This window comes from Haliaeetus albicilla, chromosome 4 (assembly GCF_947461875.1).
Source record: "Haliaeetus albicilla chromosome 4, bHalAlb1.1, whole genome shotgun sequence".
In the NCBI taxonomy this organism is placed as follows: domain Eukaryota; kingdom Metazoa; phylum Chordata; class Aves; order Accipitriformes; family Accipitridae; genus Haliaeetus; species Haliaeetus albicilla.
In genome coordinates, this window is record NC_091486.1 from 50,784,734 (window position 1) to 50,803,876 (window position 19,143).

General features: G+C 55.6%; 1 protein-coding gene across 4 annotated transcripts in view; it reads left to right on the forward strand.

The window, feature by feature from the left end:
* AGRN (agrin) overlaps positions 1-19,143 on the forward strand; it is a 126,057-nt gene that overhangs the window by 63,388 nt on the left and 43,526 nt on the right. For all 4 annotated transcript variants that reach the window (XM_069782621.1, XM_069782622.1, XM_069782623.1 and 1 more), the window contains 2 exons: positions 16,665-16,880; positions 17,807-18,031. In XM_069782621.1, the coding sequence (XP_069638722.1) occupies positions 16,665-16,880; positions 17,807-18,031 (441 nt within the window). The remainder of the gene's footprint in view (positions 1-16,664; positions 16,881-17,806; positions 18,032-19,143) is intronic.

Below are 19,143 nucleotides of genomic sequence, written 5' to 3' on the forward strand. Positions count from 1 at the left end.
TCTGCAGGTGGTGGGGGCTGTGTCCCAGCACAGGGGGACAGTGCTAGTGTCAAGCACAGCACAGCCCCTCGATTGCTTCATCTCCAGCTGGGCTCCTTGAGGATTGTCACCTCTTTATCTTCTGGGCCAGACCCTCATCTTCTACAAGTCTGCACAGCTCTGTGGTGAGCAGTGGGATGCCACCAGCTGGCAGCCTGTACCGTGAGCCAACAGATCTCTGCCCACCGGTACCAGCTGAGGATCTGCAGCTTGGTATTTCTATCTGGAAACCCTGCTATTGGAAGTTTTGCTGTGGTCCTTTCCCCTTCCAAGTGGTGGTGCAAAGCCAGACAGAAATCATCATCTGCCCTGGCAATGTCAGACCTCAGTTTTCATGGGAACAAGTGGCTTTCCACACCTCAGGCATCTCTTCTGCAAAGACCCTGTCCTGCATACACAAAAGGTGCTGCAGCCACAACTGCTGCCCCGGTGCTCCGGCGATGCTGGAGGTGAAAGACTTTGCCAGCCAGCAGGGAGGTGTCTCTAATTAGCACTCATGTGCTATTTATCTCTTCCTTTTCTTCCAATACCAATTTCTACCCTAGTAAACTCTTCAGCCACGCATTGATTTATAGAGTGGTCTCTGCTTCATTTTGAAACAAGGCCATTAATGCTGTTAACTCACTGCTTTCTCCCAAATCTCCCACGCCGCTGGCATTCCCACAGCTGGGCAGGGGATTGTTAAGCTCTGTAGAGTCTTAAGGCCTGGCTGACTTAAATGCAGTGCTCCGTGAAGGCTGTTGCCTTTTCCCCAGCTGAGGGACTGGCCGGTGGCATCCAAGGCGGCTCATTCTTCTCGTTTCTTGTCAGTGGGAGGCAGGAGCTGGGGAGTGTCTGGGCAGGGAGCTGGAGAGGGGGTGGATGTTGGCTCAGCTGTGGCCCCCCCCAGGGCAGGAGTGCTCTGGAGGGGGGGTTGGCAGGTGCGGTACGGGGGGGCAGGCAGGGTGGGCTGTGCCTTCCCACATCCCCTGGGGTGAAAAAAAATGGTGGGGGAGGATTCGGAGGGTACCTCCTCCCCTCTCCTTGTTCTTGCAGCGTCTGTGATGAGAGGTTTGATTTCTGTTTGTTTGCAGCATCCCTTGGTGGAGTTGTGTGCGGGAGGCAAGATTGCTTTTGTTGTTTGCTCTGCGGAGGGCAGGGAGAACAATAAACCCTCTCGGAGCCGTGAAGCCAGGCTGGCAAGAGCTGGGCTGGCTGCTCAGGTGGATCAATAGGATGAGGCACCGGGCTCTGGGGGTCAGCTCCCCAATATCCCTCTCCTCCTGCCATCCCTCCTCCCCTGGGTGCCCTGCAGGGATGTGGAAAGCCCCCTCGGCTGGGGAACTTGTTAGCGAGGTCTGCGTGGAGCGCGACGGTGCAGAGCCAAGAGCAGCGAGCAGGACACGAAGCTGCCCTGCTCATGTGGGAGCCGGCGGAGGAGAGCAGGGCTCTGCCTTGCCGGTGGCAGTTTTGGCTCTGACCGTGCCTTCGCACACTCTCTATTCCTGTCCCTGGTGCAGGCAAGCCTCCTCCCGGCGTTCCCTGGTGCAAGCAGAGGCGAGGGGCTGAGAGCAGAGCAATGCAGCTGGGGTCTCCCCGGCAGGGTCTGGTGTGGCCCCTTTTGCTTTTTGGTCTGGCAGGTTTGGGTTTCTTGCCGGCCCCAGCAGCTTTCTGGATCAAGCGCAGGGGTGTGTCCTTATCTCAGAACTACATCTTGCTTCAGCCTCTCTCCAGCAAGCATCCCTCACGGACAGGGAGAGTCACGATAGGTCGCCAGGGTGGTGGGAGCCAGCCCTTTTGCTGGCATTTGTGTACCTTTGTAGATGTGTTAATGGCACCAAGCAGCTCTGGGGCCTGTCTCTGCTGGGTTTGGAAACATCCGAGAAGGCTGAGAGGGCTGGACAGCCGTTTCCTTTCGGCGAGTGTGGACAGAGTGATGCCAGCCCAACCCGTTGCACCAGGCCGAGGGAGCAGTGCTAAACACTTATTTATGGATGCATAAAAGCAGCAGTGATGCATGAGACGAGGACATCTGAGAAATTAAGTATTGGAAAAATGCTTTCTTGTGCCCGGTAGCCCCATAAATACAGGGTTTGCAGTACTGGTCCAGGTATGGGGTTAGGCAGAGAAAATGCTGGTGCAAGTGGCTTTTCAAGTCTGCATAGGAAATCGGTTAGCGGATTAATCCTACAATACTCTGAGTCCTGGGCATTGTTTTTCACCCGGCTGCTGGATGCCCTCTCTTCAGCACCACGTTCTGGCTTTGCCTCGTCGGGTGAAGAGCGAGACAGCCACCTGCAGCGTTGCAAGGACTGGTTCCCCACGTCCCTGCTGGTGGCCATCTCTGCCTTCGTGGGGTGTGAACGGTGCCGTGCATTACAGAGCATCTGATCTGTGCCAGGAGGGTGTTAGGAAATACTCCCCACCTGTAGATGATGAGTTTGGGCAGACTGAGCATTACCTTGGCTGTGCTCCGGTAGCGAGAGAGCCTGGAGGGTGTGCGTGCCTTGCCTCCCTTCAAAGGGGACCATTCTGTTAGGGACAGCCAAGTGGTGTTCGGAAGTGGTGTTTCACGACCTCTGTCTTCCAGCCCTGTGCCTGCGTGTGTTCGCAGCCGAGGAGGTAGATGCCCTCCAGATGAGGAGGAGGCGTGGGGAGAGGTTTTACCTGGCTGTGCAGGGCTGTGGTGCTCTTCAGCACAGAGCACTGACTGTGCCTGAGCACCAGCCACGTATCAGAGGTCCTGGTCTTGCTCCTCCTGTTTGATACTTCATCGGGAAAAGACGCTCCTTCCTTTTATTTGATTGGTTTTAATTAACATCCCATAATTCTGATGAACAGCTTCCTCTGGCCAGTAACCTATTGGCATGGATGTAATGAGGGGAAAATAATTGCCTTGGGCTTAGAAGTCACCTCAGGTGCTTAACCTCTCCTTGCCTTTTCTGCCTAGTTATGTGTGCTGCCCACAGCCTACCTGCAGCCCTAAAGATCAACCTTGCAGTGTGTTGATGACAAGAAGGCCGGGGCTGGCCCGCGCCTTGGGAGACGTGTGTGCTCTTCGTAACCTCCTCCCGCTGCCAAATTCACACTGAGCCCTTCCTTCTCCAGTCTCTATCGGACAGAATACCGGGAGGCAGCCTTGGGCTTTTAGTTTCCTCAAAGGAGCCAGGTGGGTCTCTGGGCAGCTCTGTGCCTTCTCAGGGGGACAGTGGAGGGGACACTTGGCTGCCCTGGGAAGAGAGCCATGAAAATATAACTTAAAATAAAACACAAGCTCTTCAATTTTATTCCTTTTCTGCGTGGCAGTACTGGGAACACCCTGCTGGCTTTGGCTGCTAATCCCAGCCTATTTCTCTTTTGACACAAGCCAATATAAGGCTTGGATGCTGCAAAATGAATTAATAGTGCAGCCTTCATGGCAGGGCTGATCTCAGTTAGTAGAACGGGAAGGTGCTGCAGACCTGTCTTTTTTTGTCTGCCGACAGATGCATTTTAGTCTTTTCTGACCACCCCACACTCTCTACCTTTCGCACCCGTGCTTTCCCCGGCCCCAGCCCTCTCCCACACGTGCGGTTTGAAATGTCAGGAGCTGACTTGCAGCGTCAGGAGCGGGCAAAGCGATCTGCTCCAGCAGTAATCCATCTCACTACGGCCTTGGGCCATGGCGTCCACCCGTGTCCGCTCCCTACCCGACAAACGCTGTTGGACAGCGGGGCTGACGTTAAGCCTCGCCGGTGCTCCTCGTGGGCCCTCAGTGGCTGCTGGGCTGCTGTGACCTCTCCTTTCTGTGTTGAGAAGTGGAACAGGAGTGTGTGGGGAAGGGGTGCTCCGTGGAGGCATGCACGTTTGGGGCACAAGCTGCCCCGGGGCCATGGCGGCTCAATGGAGATGCTCTCCTGCTTGATTGTGCTCTCCGTATTCCCCTTGCAAGCCCCATTATGCCGAGGAACGACTCCTTTGCCAAGGCCACGCGGGGGGGGAAGCGTGGTGGGGAGCAGGGAGAGGTTTGCACCCCCTGCCCGAACTGCATGGCACTGGAGTAGCCTGTCCTGAGGCAGACGGGGTGCCCAGCCGCTGGCTCCGGCAGCATGAGCAGTGGCAATGTTTCTGCACCTCTGGCCGTGTCAGCGGGTGGTCGGCTGGGCTGAGGCTGGTGTTGCCGAGCGAGGAGGGACTCGGAGCATCGGAGCGTGGCGGGAAGCCTTGTCACACATCACGGAACAGAAAAAAAAAAATCACTCTCTCTGCGCAAGGTGAATTTTTTGTACCAGGCTTCTCAGGAGCTGCTCACTTTTAATTACATAGTGCCTATTCCTTCTCTAAGACTTTGCTGCAGCACTGACTGAAACACTGATCTCCTGCACTGCCGGTATGGTGCTTGCACCCACCACCTTGGGTGGAGGGGGGGTGACCCAGGGTGCTTTTCTATTTGCCCCAGGATCCCGGGCAATTCATGCCTCCTTGGTGAAGCCATCTGTCCCTAGCTGGCCCAGGGGGTCCTGCAGTGAAGTCACCATGGTTACATCTTTAGCTTCCCCTTCCTTTTTTCTTGCTCATATTCACACCCTACAGCAGTGAGGCAACAGCTTGGGGAGCCAGGACCGGGGTCTGCTTGTGGAGCTTCAGCCCCATGCGCTCGCCCCATGACCCAGCCTGGCTTTCTTGCCTGCTGCTGCAGTGGGAGTGACCGTTTCCCTGCCTGGGTTTTGCACCCTGAGCACCACAGCAAAGTGTGCTTCAGCCGAAGCAGTTCACGCTGCTTCAGGGTTGCTCTGGAGAGGAGAGATGCTAAACATAGCTCTTCAAAAGCTGAGCGGTAGATAAGGTAGCAGCAGTTATTAGACACCACTTTTGATCTCTTGAGAGTATTTTCTTCTCCATTTACAGTGAGGTTTGAGCTTCTCTTGGGGATCAATTTATGCACTTTCATGTTACGTGGCTTAAGTGTTAGAAGAGGAGTAGATGGGAGAACTGCTAAGGTGTTCCTGTTTTTTCCTGTATCAGGTCCTTGCTAAGGTTGCAGATCCCCAAGCTTGCCTCACTCTCCCCACACCTCTGCCTCACGTCTCCCAGGACTATCCTTCTGGCATTTGGTCTTGGCGCATTGTGACAAAGAAGCAGCATTTGTCTTGCTTTGTCTTCTCTTCCCCTTGGCCGTGTCATGCTGAAGTCGGTGCATGATACCTTTCAGAGAGAGCTAGTGCATCACCACCAGCTCCCAAGTTAGCCCACTGCAAATGCTACCCGGCGCTGTGCTGTGACAGAGGATTTCTTGCCAAGCAAACGCTGTTTTTGTAGGAACGTGCCCTGAGGTCACAGCGACGCAAGGAATCTTGCCGTTTCAGCGGCAGGCAAGTGTTTGCTGAGAACAGGAGCGGCTGTAGTTGTGCGGCCCCGCGCGCTCCAGGTGTGCCAGGCGATGCTCGGCCAAGGCAGGCATCCCAAGCGCCTTCCACCAGAAGCAGGGATCCAGCTCCTCCGCAGGCAGGCTGCGGGGCACCACGGGAGTCTGTCTGTCCTGCGTAGACGGGTGCTCTGCCTGCTGGGGTCACCAAGGCTGAATACCAATTCTTCTGGATGAGGTACTTGGTGCGGAGCTGCTGCCAAAGCCGGCGGGGCGGGCAGCCCCGCAGCTAAAGGACAGCCCAGGGTGGGCTCCTGCGCGGTGGAAGACAGCGTGCAGCCAAGGGGAGGCCAGGCTTAGCACAGACCCTGTGACTTTGGGATCTTCATATGAAGTGCAGAGGGAGAGCAAAGGAGAACGGGAGGCGTGAAGGGTATGAGCGATCTCCTTGCAAAGAGCGTAAGTAGACCTTGCAGAGCGCCTGGCAGCTTGGGGCCTGGGAAAAGTTGGCAAAGGGCGATGCGCTGGCTTTGCCGACCGATGCGCTGGCTTTGCCGACCGTGCAGCTGAGTGCTGGCTTTGGACATGTTGCGGCTGGGGAGGAGCCATCTTTCCCTCCCGGCATCCAGAGGCTGCTGCAGCCCTTCTTCCCTGCTGAGCTCTCTAATCTCCCTGATTCGTAAACACTCTGTTTTGCAGAGCGTGGCCTCTGCAGGCAGATGGGAGCAGGTTAAAACAATTCAAGTATTTTTTTTTTCTTGCCCTTGCCTCCCTCCCTTGCGTGGGCTACGTACAGGCTGCCATCCCATCTGAGCTTTGAGGGTTTTGCGGCGACGTGGCTGCTTGGGGCAGATTCCTGCTTTTGGCCGCTTGCTCTGTGGCGAGGCTCGGGGGAGCTGTGCCCAGCGGGGCATGCAGGCAGGGCAGCGGGAGCCTGCTGCTGAGGCTGGCTTCTCGCTCGCATCTCTGTGGAGCGCGTTTCCAAACTGTTCCTCTTTCTGATGGAGGCTGATGAATTCTTCCAGTGATTAGGAGCTGTGACAGTCTGCTCAGAGCTGCTCTCGCAGGGGGCTCATGACAGATTAATGAGGGAGTCTTTTAAGATGATGTTTGATTTGCAAGAGTGACTTGGATGTTTTAGACCCAAGAACATGATGCTTTCAACTCCTCCCTGCTCCACCCTGCCCTGCCCACCCCCGGCACTGCCTTCATCTTGCTCCCTACCATCTCCCTGCCTCCAGCACACGATTTTGCTTTTAGATCTTCCAACTGATCCACATTTTCCCTTGCTGCCCACCCCTCCTGACCCCCAATTAGAGACCATGTAGTCAGCTCTCCTCCTGCTCCTCCTTTGTCTACCTTGGCCCCTGCTGCCCGCATCGCAGGTGTCAGCCCTGCGAGGTGCCAGGCTGCCCTTTCCTGGGTGATGACAGGCTGCAGTGCTGACTGCTCTGCTGCTGCTGCTGGCAGGTTTGATTTCAGTCGTGGTGGCTTTTAGAAATGAAGAGTTTTTTTCAGGCAGCTGGGCTGGAGAAGGTTTTGGCCGGCGATGACCACCTTTCTGGGCTTCCCCTCGCTGCCTCCCCGTGTGACGCAGACGCGCAGAGTGTGTTTGGGGGTGCTGAACTACCACGTTGTGGTCTCAGGAGGAGATACCTCGTTTCTGAGACCTCTGTCGTATGTAGGGCTGTGCAAGCAAGATCCTTGGAGAGCTGAGAGCGTCACAGAGGCTCCCAAACTGGATGGTGGATGCCTACCATTCTCTCAGCTTCTTAAGGACCTTCCATCCTTAGAACGTGTCGGCTTGAAAACTTTTAAGTGGTTTGGGGACTTGTTCTGGAGAGGTTCTTGTGGCTGTGGGAGCCATGGATATGCAGCTGCGGTGTAGCACAGCTCCGTGGCTAAGCTGTGGAAATAAAGATGTGCGTGATCCTGATGAGCAAGGAGGGGTGATGCCTTCCCTTTGGTACCTGCGGGGCTCTATGCCGGGGTGCCGGCAGCCCTTTTAGCCAGCATTTGCCCCTGGTCTGCTGCTGCTCACTGAGGCTAACTGCAGCTTTCCAGCTCCACGTCAGCGGCATTGCACGAAGTCACTGACCGTGTCGTAGGCAGGGACAAAGTGGGTGAAGATGGGGCAAAACCGGGGCTCGAGGACTTGGGGTTAGCATGGCCCTAACGCTGCCCTGGCTGTGCCAGGGGTAGGGACTCTGCGCCAAAGTGCCCGGGTTAAGCAGCGTGGCGTTAACGACACACGATCTGACGGCTCTGCCTTTCTTTCCCAGGAGAGCCGGTGCCGATCTTGGCACGGCCCGGCCAGGCCTGTGGGGTGGACACCCCGCTTCTGCTGCCTGCGTGTGGCTCTCCCGGCCCCACGGCGAAGGCCTTTGAGCAGGGCAGGCGGCTCCTTCTCCCTCACCGAGCAAGCCCTGGCTGATGCAATTAATATTGATGGCAGCGAGGGTGGGCCCGGGAAGAGAAGTAAATGTGCACAGGCAAGAGCCTGGGCTGGAGCGCCAGCCTCACCGATCTCCATGGCAACGGGCGCCTCGCGCTCATGCAGAATTAATGCCGGCCTTCGCCGGCCTGACACACGCCCAACGGGCTCTGGCCCCCGGGGGCCTTCACGTTTCCCCTCTGCCCTTTTGCCACAAGGAAGCCCCCAAAAGCAGCTCTGCCCTCTTCTTTGCTGGCTCTCCTTGCCTTTTGCGCCGGCGAAGCGCAAAATGGCCTCACGTATGGGGTGGCGGCAGGGCAGGCTCGCTCGGGCTGTCGTGGAGGGGCCTTGTCCCTTTCTCCAGAAGGAAAGCTCAACCTTGGCCCCCGGGGTGGGTTTATCGTGCACAGGCCGTCGTCCTTTTGCTGTTTAGGCATGCTCGCTCGCTACTTCTTGTGCTTCTTGTCCTCTGGCTGAGGAACTGTCCGTGGCAGGCTCCTCAACAGGCCCGCAGCTCTGTCCCGCCATTTCAGTGGCTTCTTGTCTGCTCTGCGGTGGCGGCTTCTCCTCTCTAACACGGGTTTTTAACAGCGGTTGCTCTCAGGCAGGATTTGGGACGGGACTGGTGTGGCCCACTAGTGGTGTCCCCGTCCTTGGGGACCAAGTGGGGAACGGTGGGACGCAGAGGTGCATGTCGGCTCGCTGTCCATCAGTGTAGGTCAGGGATTGAAAAGATATATTTGAGCATCACGGCTTTTTCCCCTCTGCTGCCCAGCCTCGCCAGTTGCTCTCCACTTTGTATTCCCCAGTCCAGTCTGCTTTAAGCGGCTCTAGCAGGAGAGCACCCACCGCTTTCCAGAGAGGGAGAGTTTTTAATCCAACAGCAGTAGATTAAAAGGCAGCCACCTTGGCACAGACGTCGTCATTCTTCAATTTCAGGCTCTCCCTATGAACAAGAATACCCAGCGCCAGCGGTTCGGCTACCAGCGGGTCCCCAGAGGTGCAGGCTGCCCTAACCTTCCCGGGCATGCTGCGGGGAAGCATCTTTCTGTCTCCTGCCCGCGGTCCTTGCTGCAGGGATTTGTGGCTGTCCGAAGCGCGGCAGCGTGGCCGTTGTGCGTTGTTAGTCTTTCTTCTCTCCTACCCCTTCCCTGTCACTGGAGACGCTTTAAGCCATGAAAACAGGTACATCCCACCCTCCCATCGCCCACCCGTGAGCTGTAACCAAGTTTCTGGCTGTGCTTTTCCGATCGTTTTTCTCGGCCCGTTCAGAGAAGGGATGGACTCCCCTGGGATCTGGAGCGGGTCCAGGCTGGCAAACACACGTTCTGCTGGTCGGGGAGAGGGGAGCTGCCAGGAGTCACCTGCGCGTTTTCCCCACGTCTCCCTCCTCTGTGGGTGTTCAGGACCCTCCTCCTCCTCCTCCTTCTCCTCCTCCTCCTTTGGCAAGATTCCTGCCAAGGAGAAGGGTTCGGTCTTGGCGGGGAGGAACCGTGTGCCCGCCGGAGCCCCTCTCAGGTGTTCCTCTCGGTGGCTCGGCTGCATGGCCGGGTCCTGCTGTGGAACGTGGGGTGGGCAGGCAGGCACGTGCTGTAGAGGGCCTGGCAGGGTACGGTAAGCAATCAGCAAGCTGCTCCAGTAGCGTTTTTTTCTTTCCTATACAGTGGAACAGAGCAATTTTGACTTTACATTTATGATTATTGTTATTAAGTTGGAGAAACATTTTAATGTGAATGCTTGGGGCTTATTAGGTAGAGCTCTTCACCTCAAGATCTCAAAGCACTTGACGAAGCCAGCCTGTTATTAATCCCTACTACTTATATTGAGCTACTTACCTACTGACACTGGGGGTTTGGTTATTATTATTATCTGCGTTTTTTGTAAACGGGAGAACCAAGGCGCAGATCTGGATGGCGAGTTGAAGCTGAAAGCTCTGAAGCTGAAGGCAGAAGCTACTCTCCATCCTCCCTGCCTGCAGCCAGCTGCTGTCTCCCTGCTGCTTGTCCTCACTGCTCTGATCCAGGAGGCTCGGAAGAAGGCTGGGATGGACTCAGAAGCTGGCCGAAGAGCTCTACCTGGAGCACTTGGTACCAGTGGTGGCGTGGCCAGAGCTGGCAGCTGGGAGAGAAGTGGAGGGTGCTGGCTCCGGGCTGGGGAGGGCAGCGTGCAACTTGAAGCCTTGGCTGCTGCGGTTTTTAGGATGCAGGAGACTGAAGGAGGGCACAGAGCAAACCTCTGTGGGTGGTGGGGAGAAGAGGGGGTTGCTGAGGCACAGAATGAGCCCTTTGCATACATGTATTGTCACGGGCTCTCGCTTGGAAGAATAGTTTTGCCAGCTCTGGCCCAGGAGTGCTCCAGGATGGGCCAGTATACGTCTGTATGCTGTACAGCATCTTCGTTTTGCCCGGTCTCTTGGGCCCAGCTCAAGCAGAGCCTTTACTTCAACGGCAGCCTTCTCCCGAGCTGCCTGCAGCCTCACACCAACTCCTGCATCTCTCTGCAGAGCGGAGCCGCGCATGGCTTGTAGCCGTTCTCGTGGTGGCTCTGGCCCTCCCCGTTGGCCACAGTGGAGCCATCCTATTCTCAGCTGTCCTTCCAGCCGTTTGGGGCATCTGCAAGCACTGTTGGATGCGAGGAGGTGGAGCTGGTGCCATCTGCCCTGGCAGCTACTCGTGGAGTACCAGCCACCTGTGCCCGCACAGCCTGCTTGGGGAAATGCTGAGCTGAACCTTGGCAGGGGCTTTCCTGGTAATGAAGCATCCCGCTCCCTCCCTGGTGCTAATTAGGGGCTGCCTGAGGAAGTGTCACGGATGGGGTGGGAGGCTTGGATCTGAACCGGTGTCGTTATACCTGGTGCAATGGGTAGTTGTTCCTTCTGCAGGAGCAGCTTGGTTCTGATGAATGCCAGCAGCTCTGGGCCCAGACTGAAGTAAGCAGCGCTCTGCAACCCTGACTCTCACTCTTCCCACCCCAGTTTCAGCTGCCAGCGTAGATGGGCTCCCAGAGGCTCCTCTCAGCTTGTTGTCTCTCTCTTTCCCCTTTTCTTTGCTCATGGTTTGTTGATGTGGGCATCGCACCCTGGCTTCCCGTGCTTCGGTCCGGAGAAGCACTGACAGGCTGGGGAAGGTGTTTCCATAGGCGGTTTCTGTCGCTTGGCTGCTGTGGCTGGCTGGTGCCCCTGCCCTGCTGCCTTTTGGGAGGAGCCATCCCTTCTTTCCCCAGCATCTTCTGCGACCACTCCATGCTGCAAGCCCCCTGGGGCCAGGCAAGGTCTGCCCTTCAGGTGGTTGTGCGGTAAAGGGACACTATAGTGGCACCTAAGTTCACTGTGTGGCTTGTTCTCCAGGCTGCAGCAGTGCCCTGGCCTTCCTCTGCTCTGGGCTGTTCAGAGGAGAGATCAGAGCGCTTCGGTGTGCGCCTCACCTTCCCCAATTAGCCAGAGGACAGGAAACCCTCATTAGCATCCCTTTGTGCTCTTTACCCTAAACCAGGCGGTCACCGCAGGATGCAAGGTAGAGCCTCAGAGCATAGTGTATCTGAGCCAGAGCCGAGGCTCTGAACCCAGTCAGGTCTTCCCCTAGCCTTGATCTCTTCTAAAAGCCTTTCTTGCTTTTGCAGGCTCAGCCTGGAGCTGTTGAGGGAGAGAAGGCTGCTCTGTCTGCCCATGGAGTCATGCTGACTCAGTTGTGGCGGGAAGCACAGTACCATGAATTATTTGTAGCAACACCTTTTGCTTTTCCCCTCCTCTCCAGGAGGTGCGCTTTTTTTATTATTGTTGTTGTTGTTATTTATTATTCTCTTTCTGCTCCAGTGCTGCTAAGAGACATGGAGAGGCTTGGCTGGTATTCAGCGTGGTTACAATAAGCCCAAGCCCTCCCTTTTGTTCTGTACAGCTTGCTCAAGTGTTGTGTAGATACCTCGCTTTAGCTGTTTCTCTCCCTCATCTTCAGTGGCTCAGGAGGTTTGGGAAAGGTCAGCTCCTAGCTGTAGCTTTTTTCTGCTCCAGACAAGTGCTGCTCTCATTGTTTGCCAAATGCCTTGCTGCGCCTCATCTCTGCAGCACTAGAATGATTTAACCAGGGCCGTGCTTAGTTTTAGATCCAGTCTGCTCTCTGACCTTGCTGCACAGCCTTGCCGTGTGCTTTGTAGGCAGTTTTGAAGTCCAGTCTTGAACAAGCGCTGAGAGATCCCACCTCCCTTCTGTGACCGGGGAACAGGCAGAACAGGCTGCAACTTCCAACATCCCGAGCAGGGGCTCCATCTTTTGCAAGCTCACGGCGACTCTGGTTCGCCACTGCCTTCCAGCGTCCACCCTGCAGAGGCGTCCATCAGAGCTGGCTCCAAAGCCTCCAGTGGCAGCGTTGCTGTGGACCAGGCAGGCTTCAGGCTTGGTCTCAACCAAGCCCTGCCCCAGCATGTCTCTTGGGTGATGTAGAAGGCACGCTGGTAGGAAAATGTACGGTCGCTAGCCTGGTGATGTTGTACAGCTATCGCTAGAGGGGCAGCAGGCAGGCAGAGCCCTGGTCCCTCTGCGTGCCCCTGGTCTCTGGTGCTTGTTCCAGTCGGGTGGGCAGGTAGATGATCTCCTTGCCATGCTGGCGAGCACCATCTCTGCGTTCCTGTCTGTCCCGACTCGTCTCAAGCTCGGGAGTGTGAAGGCAAGGCTGGCCCCTTTGTCATATCATGGCCCAGCCCCTGGGCACCTGAAATAGCAGCGGCACTGGGAACGGAGAGCAGTCTGCAGCCCCTCGCTTGTGGGGTGCTTTGGATAGCACGGTCTTCACCACCACTGTCGGGAATCAGATTTAAGAGGTCCTTGCACTTCTGTATGCTTTATCTGCTGCCTGGAGTTTATTCGGGCTGTCACATACAAGTGTTAGGACAAGAGCACTTTGTGCCTCACTTATTGCCGCCTTCTGCCTACACCCAGCAAAGTGCTTCTGTCCGTAGTGGCTCTGCATGGGGAATGGGATGTGAAGGCTTGGTCAGTGCTGAGTACCCTGGAACTGATAGCCTCTTCTTTTTGCTTCTCATTTCCCAACTTTTATTCCTTCCGCATCAGTGATGGTTACGCTTCTTGAGTCCTCCCAGGTAAAATTAGAGAGAGAGAGAGACGTTGGGGAAGAACAAGCTCCCTTTGAATTTCGTCTTTTACAGAGCTTGTTGGGTTGAATCATCTTAGCAGGCATAATAAACCTGTTTCATCTCCTGAGTCTGGCAGGGGAATTAAGGCATTTTGTTTTATTCTTGTTGGTGTTCTGAGCTTGCATCATCCAACTGCATCCCAGCATTGGATGGGTGAGTTTTCAAAATAATCTGCTGTGAACAAATAGGCTTCTTCACCAGTAACACCAGCGATGATTAGAAGTGAAAAAAAAACCTTAAACAACCAATTTGCTTGTCACAATTTGTTTCCGGTTTGAAGCGTTTTTCTTTCCGGCTTTATCTGCTTCTTGGCCTGATCACCGAAACTCAATGAAGCTGGGTCCTCGTCTTCAGGAAGGCCTGAATCACGGTGTTTGGGGGTCGCACCCTACCATACCCCCACTCTCCATCCTGCCTGGGCATCCGCAGGGCAGCCGGGCCATCCCCTTGAGTTGGGATGAGCTCCGATGCACCGCAGTGTTCAAGCTTCTCTCCCAGGGACCGAGCTTGTTGGCAGGGAGTAGGAAGGTGTCTGTCAAACACCGGTGCTGTAAAAGCTCACTTTTACAACATTTGGTTGATGCGGAACAGGAGGTAAATAAATACCCTTCACGTCATCTCTTTTGCTCACATGTGGGCCTATTATGTCCCTAATGTGTTTATGAAATACGATTCTGGGGCAAGGATAGACTGAAACTTCAATTCTGGTAAAATATCAGTTTTCTTTATGTGGCTTGACCCAATTAACTTTGTGACCTTTTTGTCATTTACCATTGATTTCATCACTTCAGATTAAGAGATTCTTAAATATATGTGGGCAAAACAGTTACAGGGAGGATCACTTAAAAGGTGCCAAGACCCAGTTTTGCTCCAAATCTCAGTGAACAATTCAAAAAGTTTCTTGGAAGAAGAGTCAAAACCATGAGCAATGTTTTAATATCTTCAGAAGTCCTGTCCAGTGCTGAAAAGCTTTTTCCTGCCGCGTTCACAGGCTGGCTGCTGCGGAGCGCTGCGGGGTCTGGGAAGAGGAACGGACGGCAGGGGACCAAAAGGCAAAAGAACTGTTGGTGCTTGAGCTGGGTGGGAAGGAAACGCACCCGAAAATAGCAACAAGTGTCTTAGGGCAGGGTTTTTGAAGTGCTTGGTGATGCCCTGAATTGGGTCCCACTGAAAACTTCCTCAGTTTGGGTGGGACCGGACCCGGGTTGGCCGTTCGCTTCGGAAGCCCTCACCTCGGATGTGTGAGGCTCCATTCCCATACTGTGATGCAAAAGACAAGAACAGAAGAGCTCAAGAAAGGAGAGAGCTGTCCCTGTCATCTACTTTGAAATCCGGGACACGCTTCCCACCTTGGTTTCCCTATTTGCAAGCGTGCTGCTGAACCTGGGCTGGCATGTCCTGAAGGCAAGTGCCTTCAGACAGGCACCTCTCTCCCCCTTGCCTTCTAGCAGGCACCTGATTAAACTCCGCTCCAAGCTGGCTCTGCATCCCACATCTGCACATACCAGCTCCCTTCCTTTCCCTTCCTTTCCCTTCCTTTCCCTTCCGTAGGTCTGATCTCAAAGGCAGCTCCATCTGCCTCCCCTGCGACTGGCAGCTGATTATGCACTACACAGTTACACTTCTGTTCCACAGACCTGCGCCTCAGGGCGGGGGGACGGGATGAATCCCCGCTTGTCCTGCATTTTACATTCCTCACTTGCACACCTCCCCTGCACCCTCTAATCTCAGAGCTCAACAGGCTCATCTGCATTTTAAAAAAAAGAGAGAGAGAAAGAGCAGCGATGGAAGGAGCAGGAGAGACTATCCAGAGCGCTTCATAAAAATGATGAATTGCTTTTAGATATTGGGCAGGAGAGAAAGAGAGTTCTTTTTTATTTGATGATATTAGTCTCTTAGTGGTGCATTGTTGCTGTGCATAGGAGCTTAAAATCTCAAGGCAGTCAAAGGCAAACACCCGGGAATTGAAGTGTAAATGAGCCACTGTCAAGCATTTTATTTTGCCTTTTATGATTTCTCTTTCTCTCATTATGTAGGTCAGTCTCCATTTCTAACGTATGCTGCGTGCGTAGGAGAGCGCGGGGCGGTCAGGTGTGCCGGGGGGGTGGCATGAGGTGCCTGCTGCGCGTGGGTGCAGCAGCGGTGCGGCGGGCGCCGGTGCAGGGACTGCGCTTGGCACAGCGGCTGCGCGTGCAGGGTGGTGCGGCAGGTGTGCATATACGTGCACGCCCGGTGGTGCATTTTGTGAGCGGAGGGCTGCACCCGTGCCGGTAATCGCTGGGCGAAAAGCTCTGGCATCTCTTGCTCTTGCCGTCTCACCTGTGGACCATCGAGTCTGGAGACTCCTGTTCTCTCTCCCCAGCCGAAGAATTACATTTCCTACCACATTAGCAATTCAGATGCTGAACTGGTCTGTGCTGGCTGCTCTGATTAGTGGATGTGATAAAGAGATTCGTGCATCTCCTTTAGAAAGACACCAGCCACGTGATTTGGCTGCTTTGCATGAACAGCAATGAATAAAACAGCGTGTGCATGCGGGACAATCTGTCCCACACTGGGACAGGTGAGGATGTTTTCTTCTCCGTTCCTTGACTTTCCTTTCTCTTGCTGGTTAGCAGAAAACACCTTGTGTTCTGGAGGAGTCGCAAAGGCTTGACCAGAGGGGCCCTGGGCAGAGCAAGTGCTTTCTGGAGCCCTGGGGATGCTCCTCCATGTCTGTACTGGGGTTGGAGGCACCTCCCAGCTCATGAGCTGGGCCCTGACCTCCCTACTGTGGTGCAGAGCTGGTGATAGACCTTTCCTTCTTCAGTTCTTCAATAAGCAGAATGGGCAGCCTGGAGTGAGAAGGGGCACGGAGGAGGCAAGAGGGCTGACGGTGGGTTTGTTAGCTCCTTTTGGACCACGCTGTACCCCAGCCTCTTCCCTCCCTGTCCTTGCATGGGATGAAGGTGCCTAGCACGTATCCTGCCTTACCTGGCCGCTCTCAAAGGGCAGCTGGGCTCAGTCACTCACGAGAGACTGCGGTAGAGCCAGCGTGGACCGGTGGAGCTAACGTGGACCGTAGCACGGTTCCTGAGGGCAAAGGGGATGCTGCCTTCAGGACATCCTCCCTTCAGAGGAAGCTTTCTCTGGCTCACAGGCTTTATCGACCCCGCTGTCGGTGCCGCCCTTCCCCGCGGCCTCTGTGCTGTCTGCTCCGCACAGCACCGGTGCGATGGAGCGGGCGCTGAGGTTACCTGTGCCTTTGCTTAATGCCCAGGCGCTGGGCGCAGCAGCCCTGACCTCGCAACCTCACACTGTTCCCTGGCTGCGCTGGGCAGACCCTTGTTCTCAGGTGCTTGGCTTTGGGTGGCTCTGGCAAGCTTGGCTTGGCCCCCTTACACCTCAAATGCACCCGAGGCATCCCTGGAGAAGGATCCGACTTCAGCGCCTGGTTCCTGGCAGGCAGCAAGAGGTGGCATGCTGAGACGATGACATCCTCGCCCTGAGCCAGGAAAGGGCTTCGCGGTACCTAGAGCATCCACCTCTTGCTGTCACTGCCCTTGCAGCCCTGGTCCCCCGGAGGGCTGCAGCCCCTCTTTGAGCCTGGATGGTGTGGGCAGCTCTGCTAGGGGAGAGAAGGGGGGCACGGGTGGGTGCCTGGACCCGGGCACCGGTCTGCATCCCTCCCGTTCGCAGAGGAGCAGCCGCGGCTCACCAGTCTCTCCGTGTCTGTGCCCGCAGCGTGTCGAGGGATGCTGTGCGGGTTCGGGGCGGTGTGCGAGAGGAGCTCCACCGACCCCTCTCAGGCTTCCTGCGTCTGCAAGAAGACAGCTTGCCCTGTCGTGGTGGCTCCTGTCTGCGGCTCTGATTATTCCACCTACAGCAACGAGTGTGAGCTGGAGAAGGCCCAGTGCAACCAACAGAGGCGGATCAAAGTGATCAGCAAGGGACCATGTGGTGAGTGCAAGGGCAGGATCTCCCGCTTTTAGGAGGCGACCACATGAGGCCAGGGAGATTTGTCCCGAGCTCGTGTCATCACTGCGATGCTGATGATGCCCTGGGAGATGGGGACAGGTCTGATGGGAAGGGACAGTGAGAGAATCACCAGCTCTGTCTTCGTGATCAGCAGAGTTTAACAAGCAGGCAAACCGATGGCCGAGGCCGTTCCAGAGGTGCGTGGCAGCGCAGTGGAGAACAGCCCTCTGCCTCGGGTAGCTCTGCCTGATGCACCACACTGCTTCCCCGGGGTGGATCGCATCTGCCATGGTTAGAAGTTGGAGTTGGAGGGACCAGGCATACGCACAGGCTGGGTGGGCTGATGAAAGCCCTTCCCCAGCCTGGCATTCACCAGCTGTGAGCAAGGAGCTGTGTAAATGAGACCCCAGTCTCCTCATCTCAGAGTAAATTAACTTGACCTTTCTCTCACGCGGCGCGCTGGCTTGCGATAAATCTGCACCCGGCACTCCTGCTGGGGCTCTTGTCAGAGGGGAGAGAGCGCCAAGTGATTTATTTAAAATAATAATCATAAAAAGGTGACAAATAAAGGAAAAAAAGGCAAAAAAGGCTGGCAAATAAATTTTGGCCCTTCCCTGCCAGTGAGGAAATTGCTCCTTGAGCTCTTCCTCTAGTTACGGTTTGCAGGAGGTGCCTTAAGGACCCTTGTTTTGCTCTTTTGCTGAAGCAAGAGGCTCTCGGAGAGCATGTGCAGGGAAGGGAGCTTGCAGCAGTGAGGCTGAGAGGGTTAGAAAGGAGGGGCTCTGCCTGAAGTGCCAGGTGGGGAGTGAGCTCCCTTCCTCATGTACCGTGGGTTTGGAGCTGATCCTACAGCCCCACGATCCCGCCTGCCTCCACGGACATTGGGATTGATGTCCTCTCTCCCGCAGGCTCCAAGGACCCCTGCGCGGAGGTGACCTGCAGTTTCGGCAGCACGTGTGTCCGCTCCACTGACGGCCAGTCGGCCAAGTGCGTCTGCCCGTCGTCCTGCAGCGGCGTGCCTGAGAGCACGGTGTGCGGCAGCGACGGCAAAGACTACCGCAGCGAGTGCGACCTCAACAAGCACGCCTGCGACAAGCAGGAGAACGTTTTCAAGAAGTTCGATGGCGCCTGTGGTGAGTCCCCTGTCGTCCCCCCCTCGCCCCCCGTGGGTATTGCTTTAAAAACATTTCTCCCTGCGTCAGGAGTATCGAGGGCAGACCAGCGGGAAGTGGTAAGGGTTGGGGAGAAAAACTTGCCCACACACCTGCTGTCATCAGCTCAAAAACACGGGCTGGGCAGAAAAAGGTCAGTCTGTGGGTGACGGCTTCTGAAACTCAGAACAAGCTACCGCTTTCCCCCGCAGCATTTGGCTGCGGGTGTTTCTGCTTGGGACCCACTGACCTAGAGAGCAGTTGCAACATCTGTGCCACCTCCTTTCCCTCCTGCTGTTTCCCCTGGCTGGAGTCCTCCGGCTGCTGCTTTTGGCAAGAAGCCTGCTGCTAGCCGGCATCCCGGGGCTCGCGGGCAGGCAGTTCCCTCTAATTAAAGGAGCCCGACAGGCACGGATCCCACAGTGCAAACACAGTCCTGCCACTCCAGGGATGGCTTCCTCTTTGGCTCATGGTGGCTGTGGATACTGGTAATTAAAAGCAACTGTATTCATTAGGAAAACCATGAGATCAGCCAGGGCACGTGCCAGACCAGTGTTTGTCCCCGGGGGAAGGAGCGTGGGAGTGTGTTTGGGCAGGCTGCAAAACTGGAAGAGCTTTAATTGCGCTCTCACTGCTCAGTCCCAAGTAGGACAAGATGGGTGCAAGTGGGAGGTGCGAAAGAGGTGATGTTACGCTGGGTGCTGCAGGTTTCTAGAGCAGAGAGTAGGCTTTGAGCCTCACTGCTCCTTTGAGGTCCTCCTGATTTTAGTTGGGCGTCAGCAGAAACTCAGGCAGGCTGGATTGAGCAGATGGGCTATAGAACCTGAAAATACTTGAAGTATTTGGACTCTGTTGGGTGTGCTGTAAGGCATGAGGATGTACTGCAAGGTAGCGGAGAGAGTGGGGATGAGCAGTGCAGGCAGACAACATCTCAAATATCTTCATCGTGCAGTCCCTGAGATACGTCTGTGCGCCTGCATCATCCCCAACCCCTCTGATGCGGTCCCCATCTCAACTGTACCGCATCCCTCTCCCGCTACAGCAGTCTTATTTACCCACAGCTCCTTGAGTCCACACAAGATGTTCTTGTGATT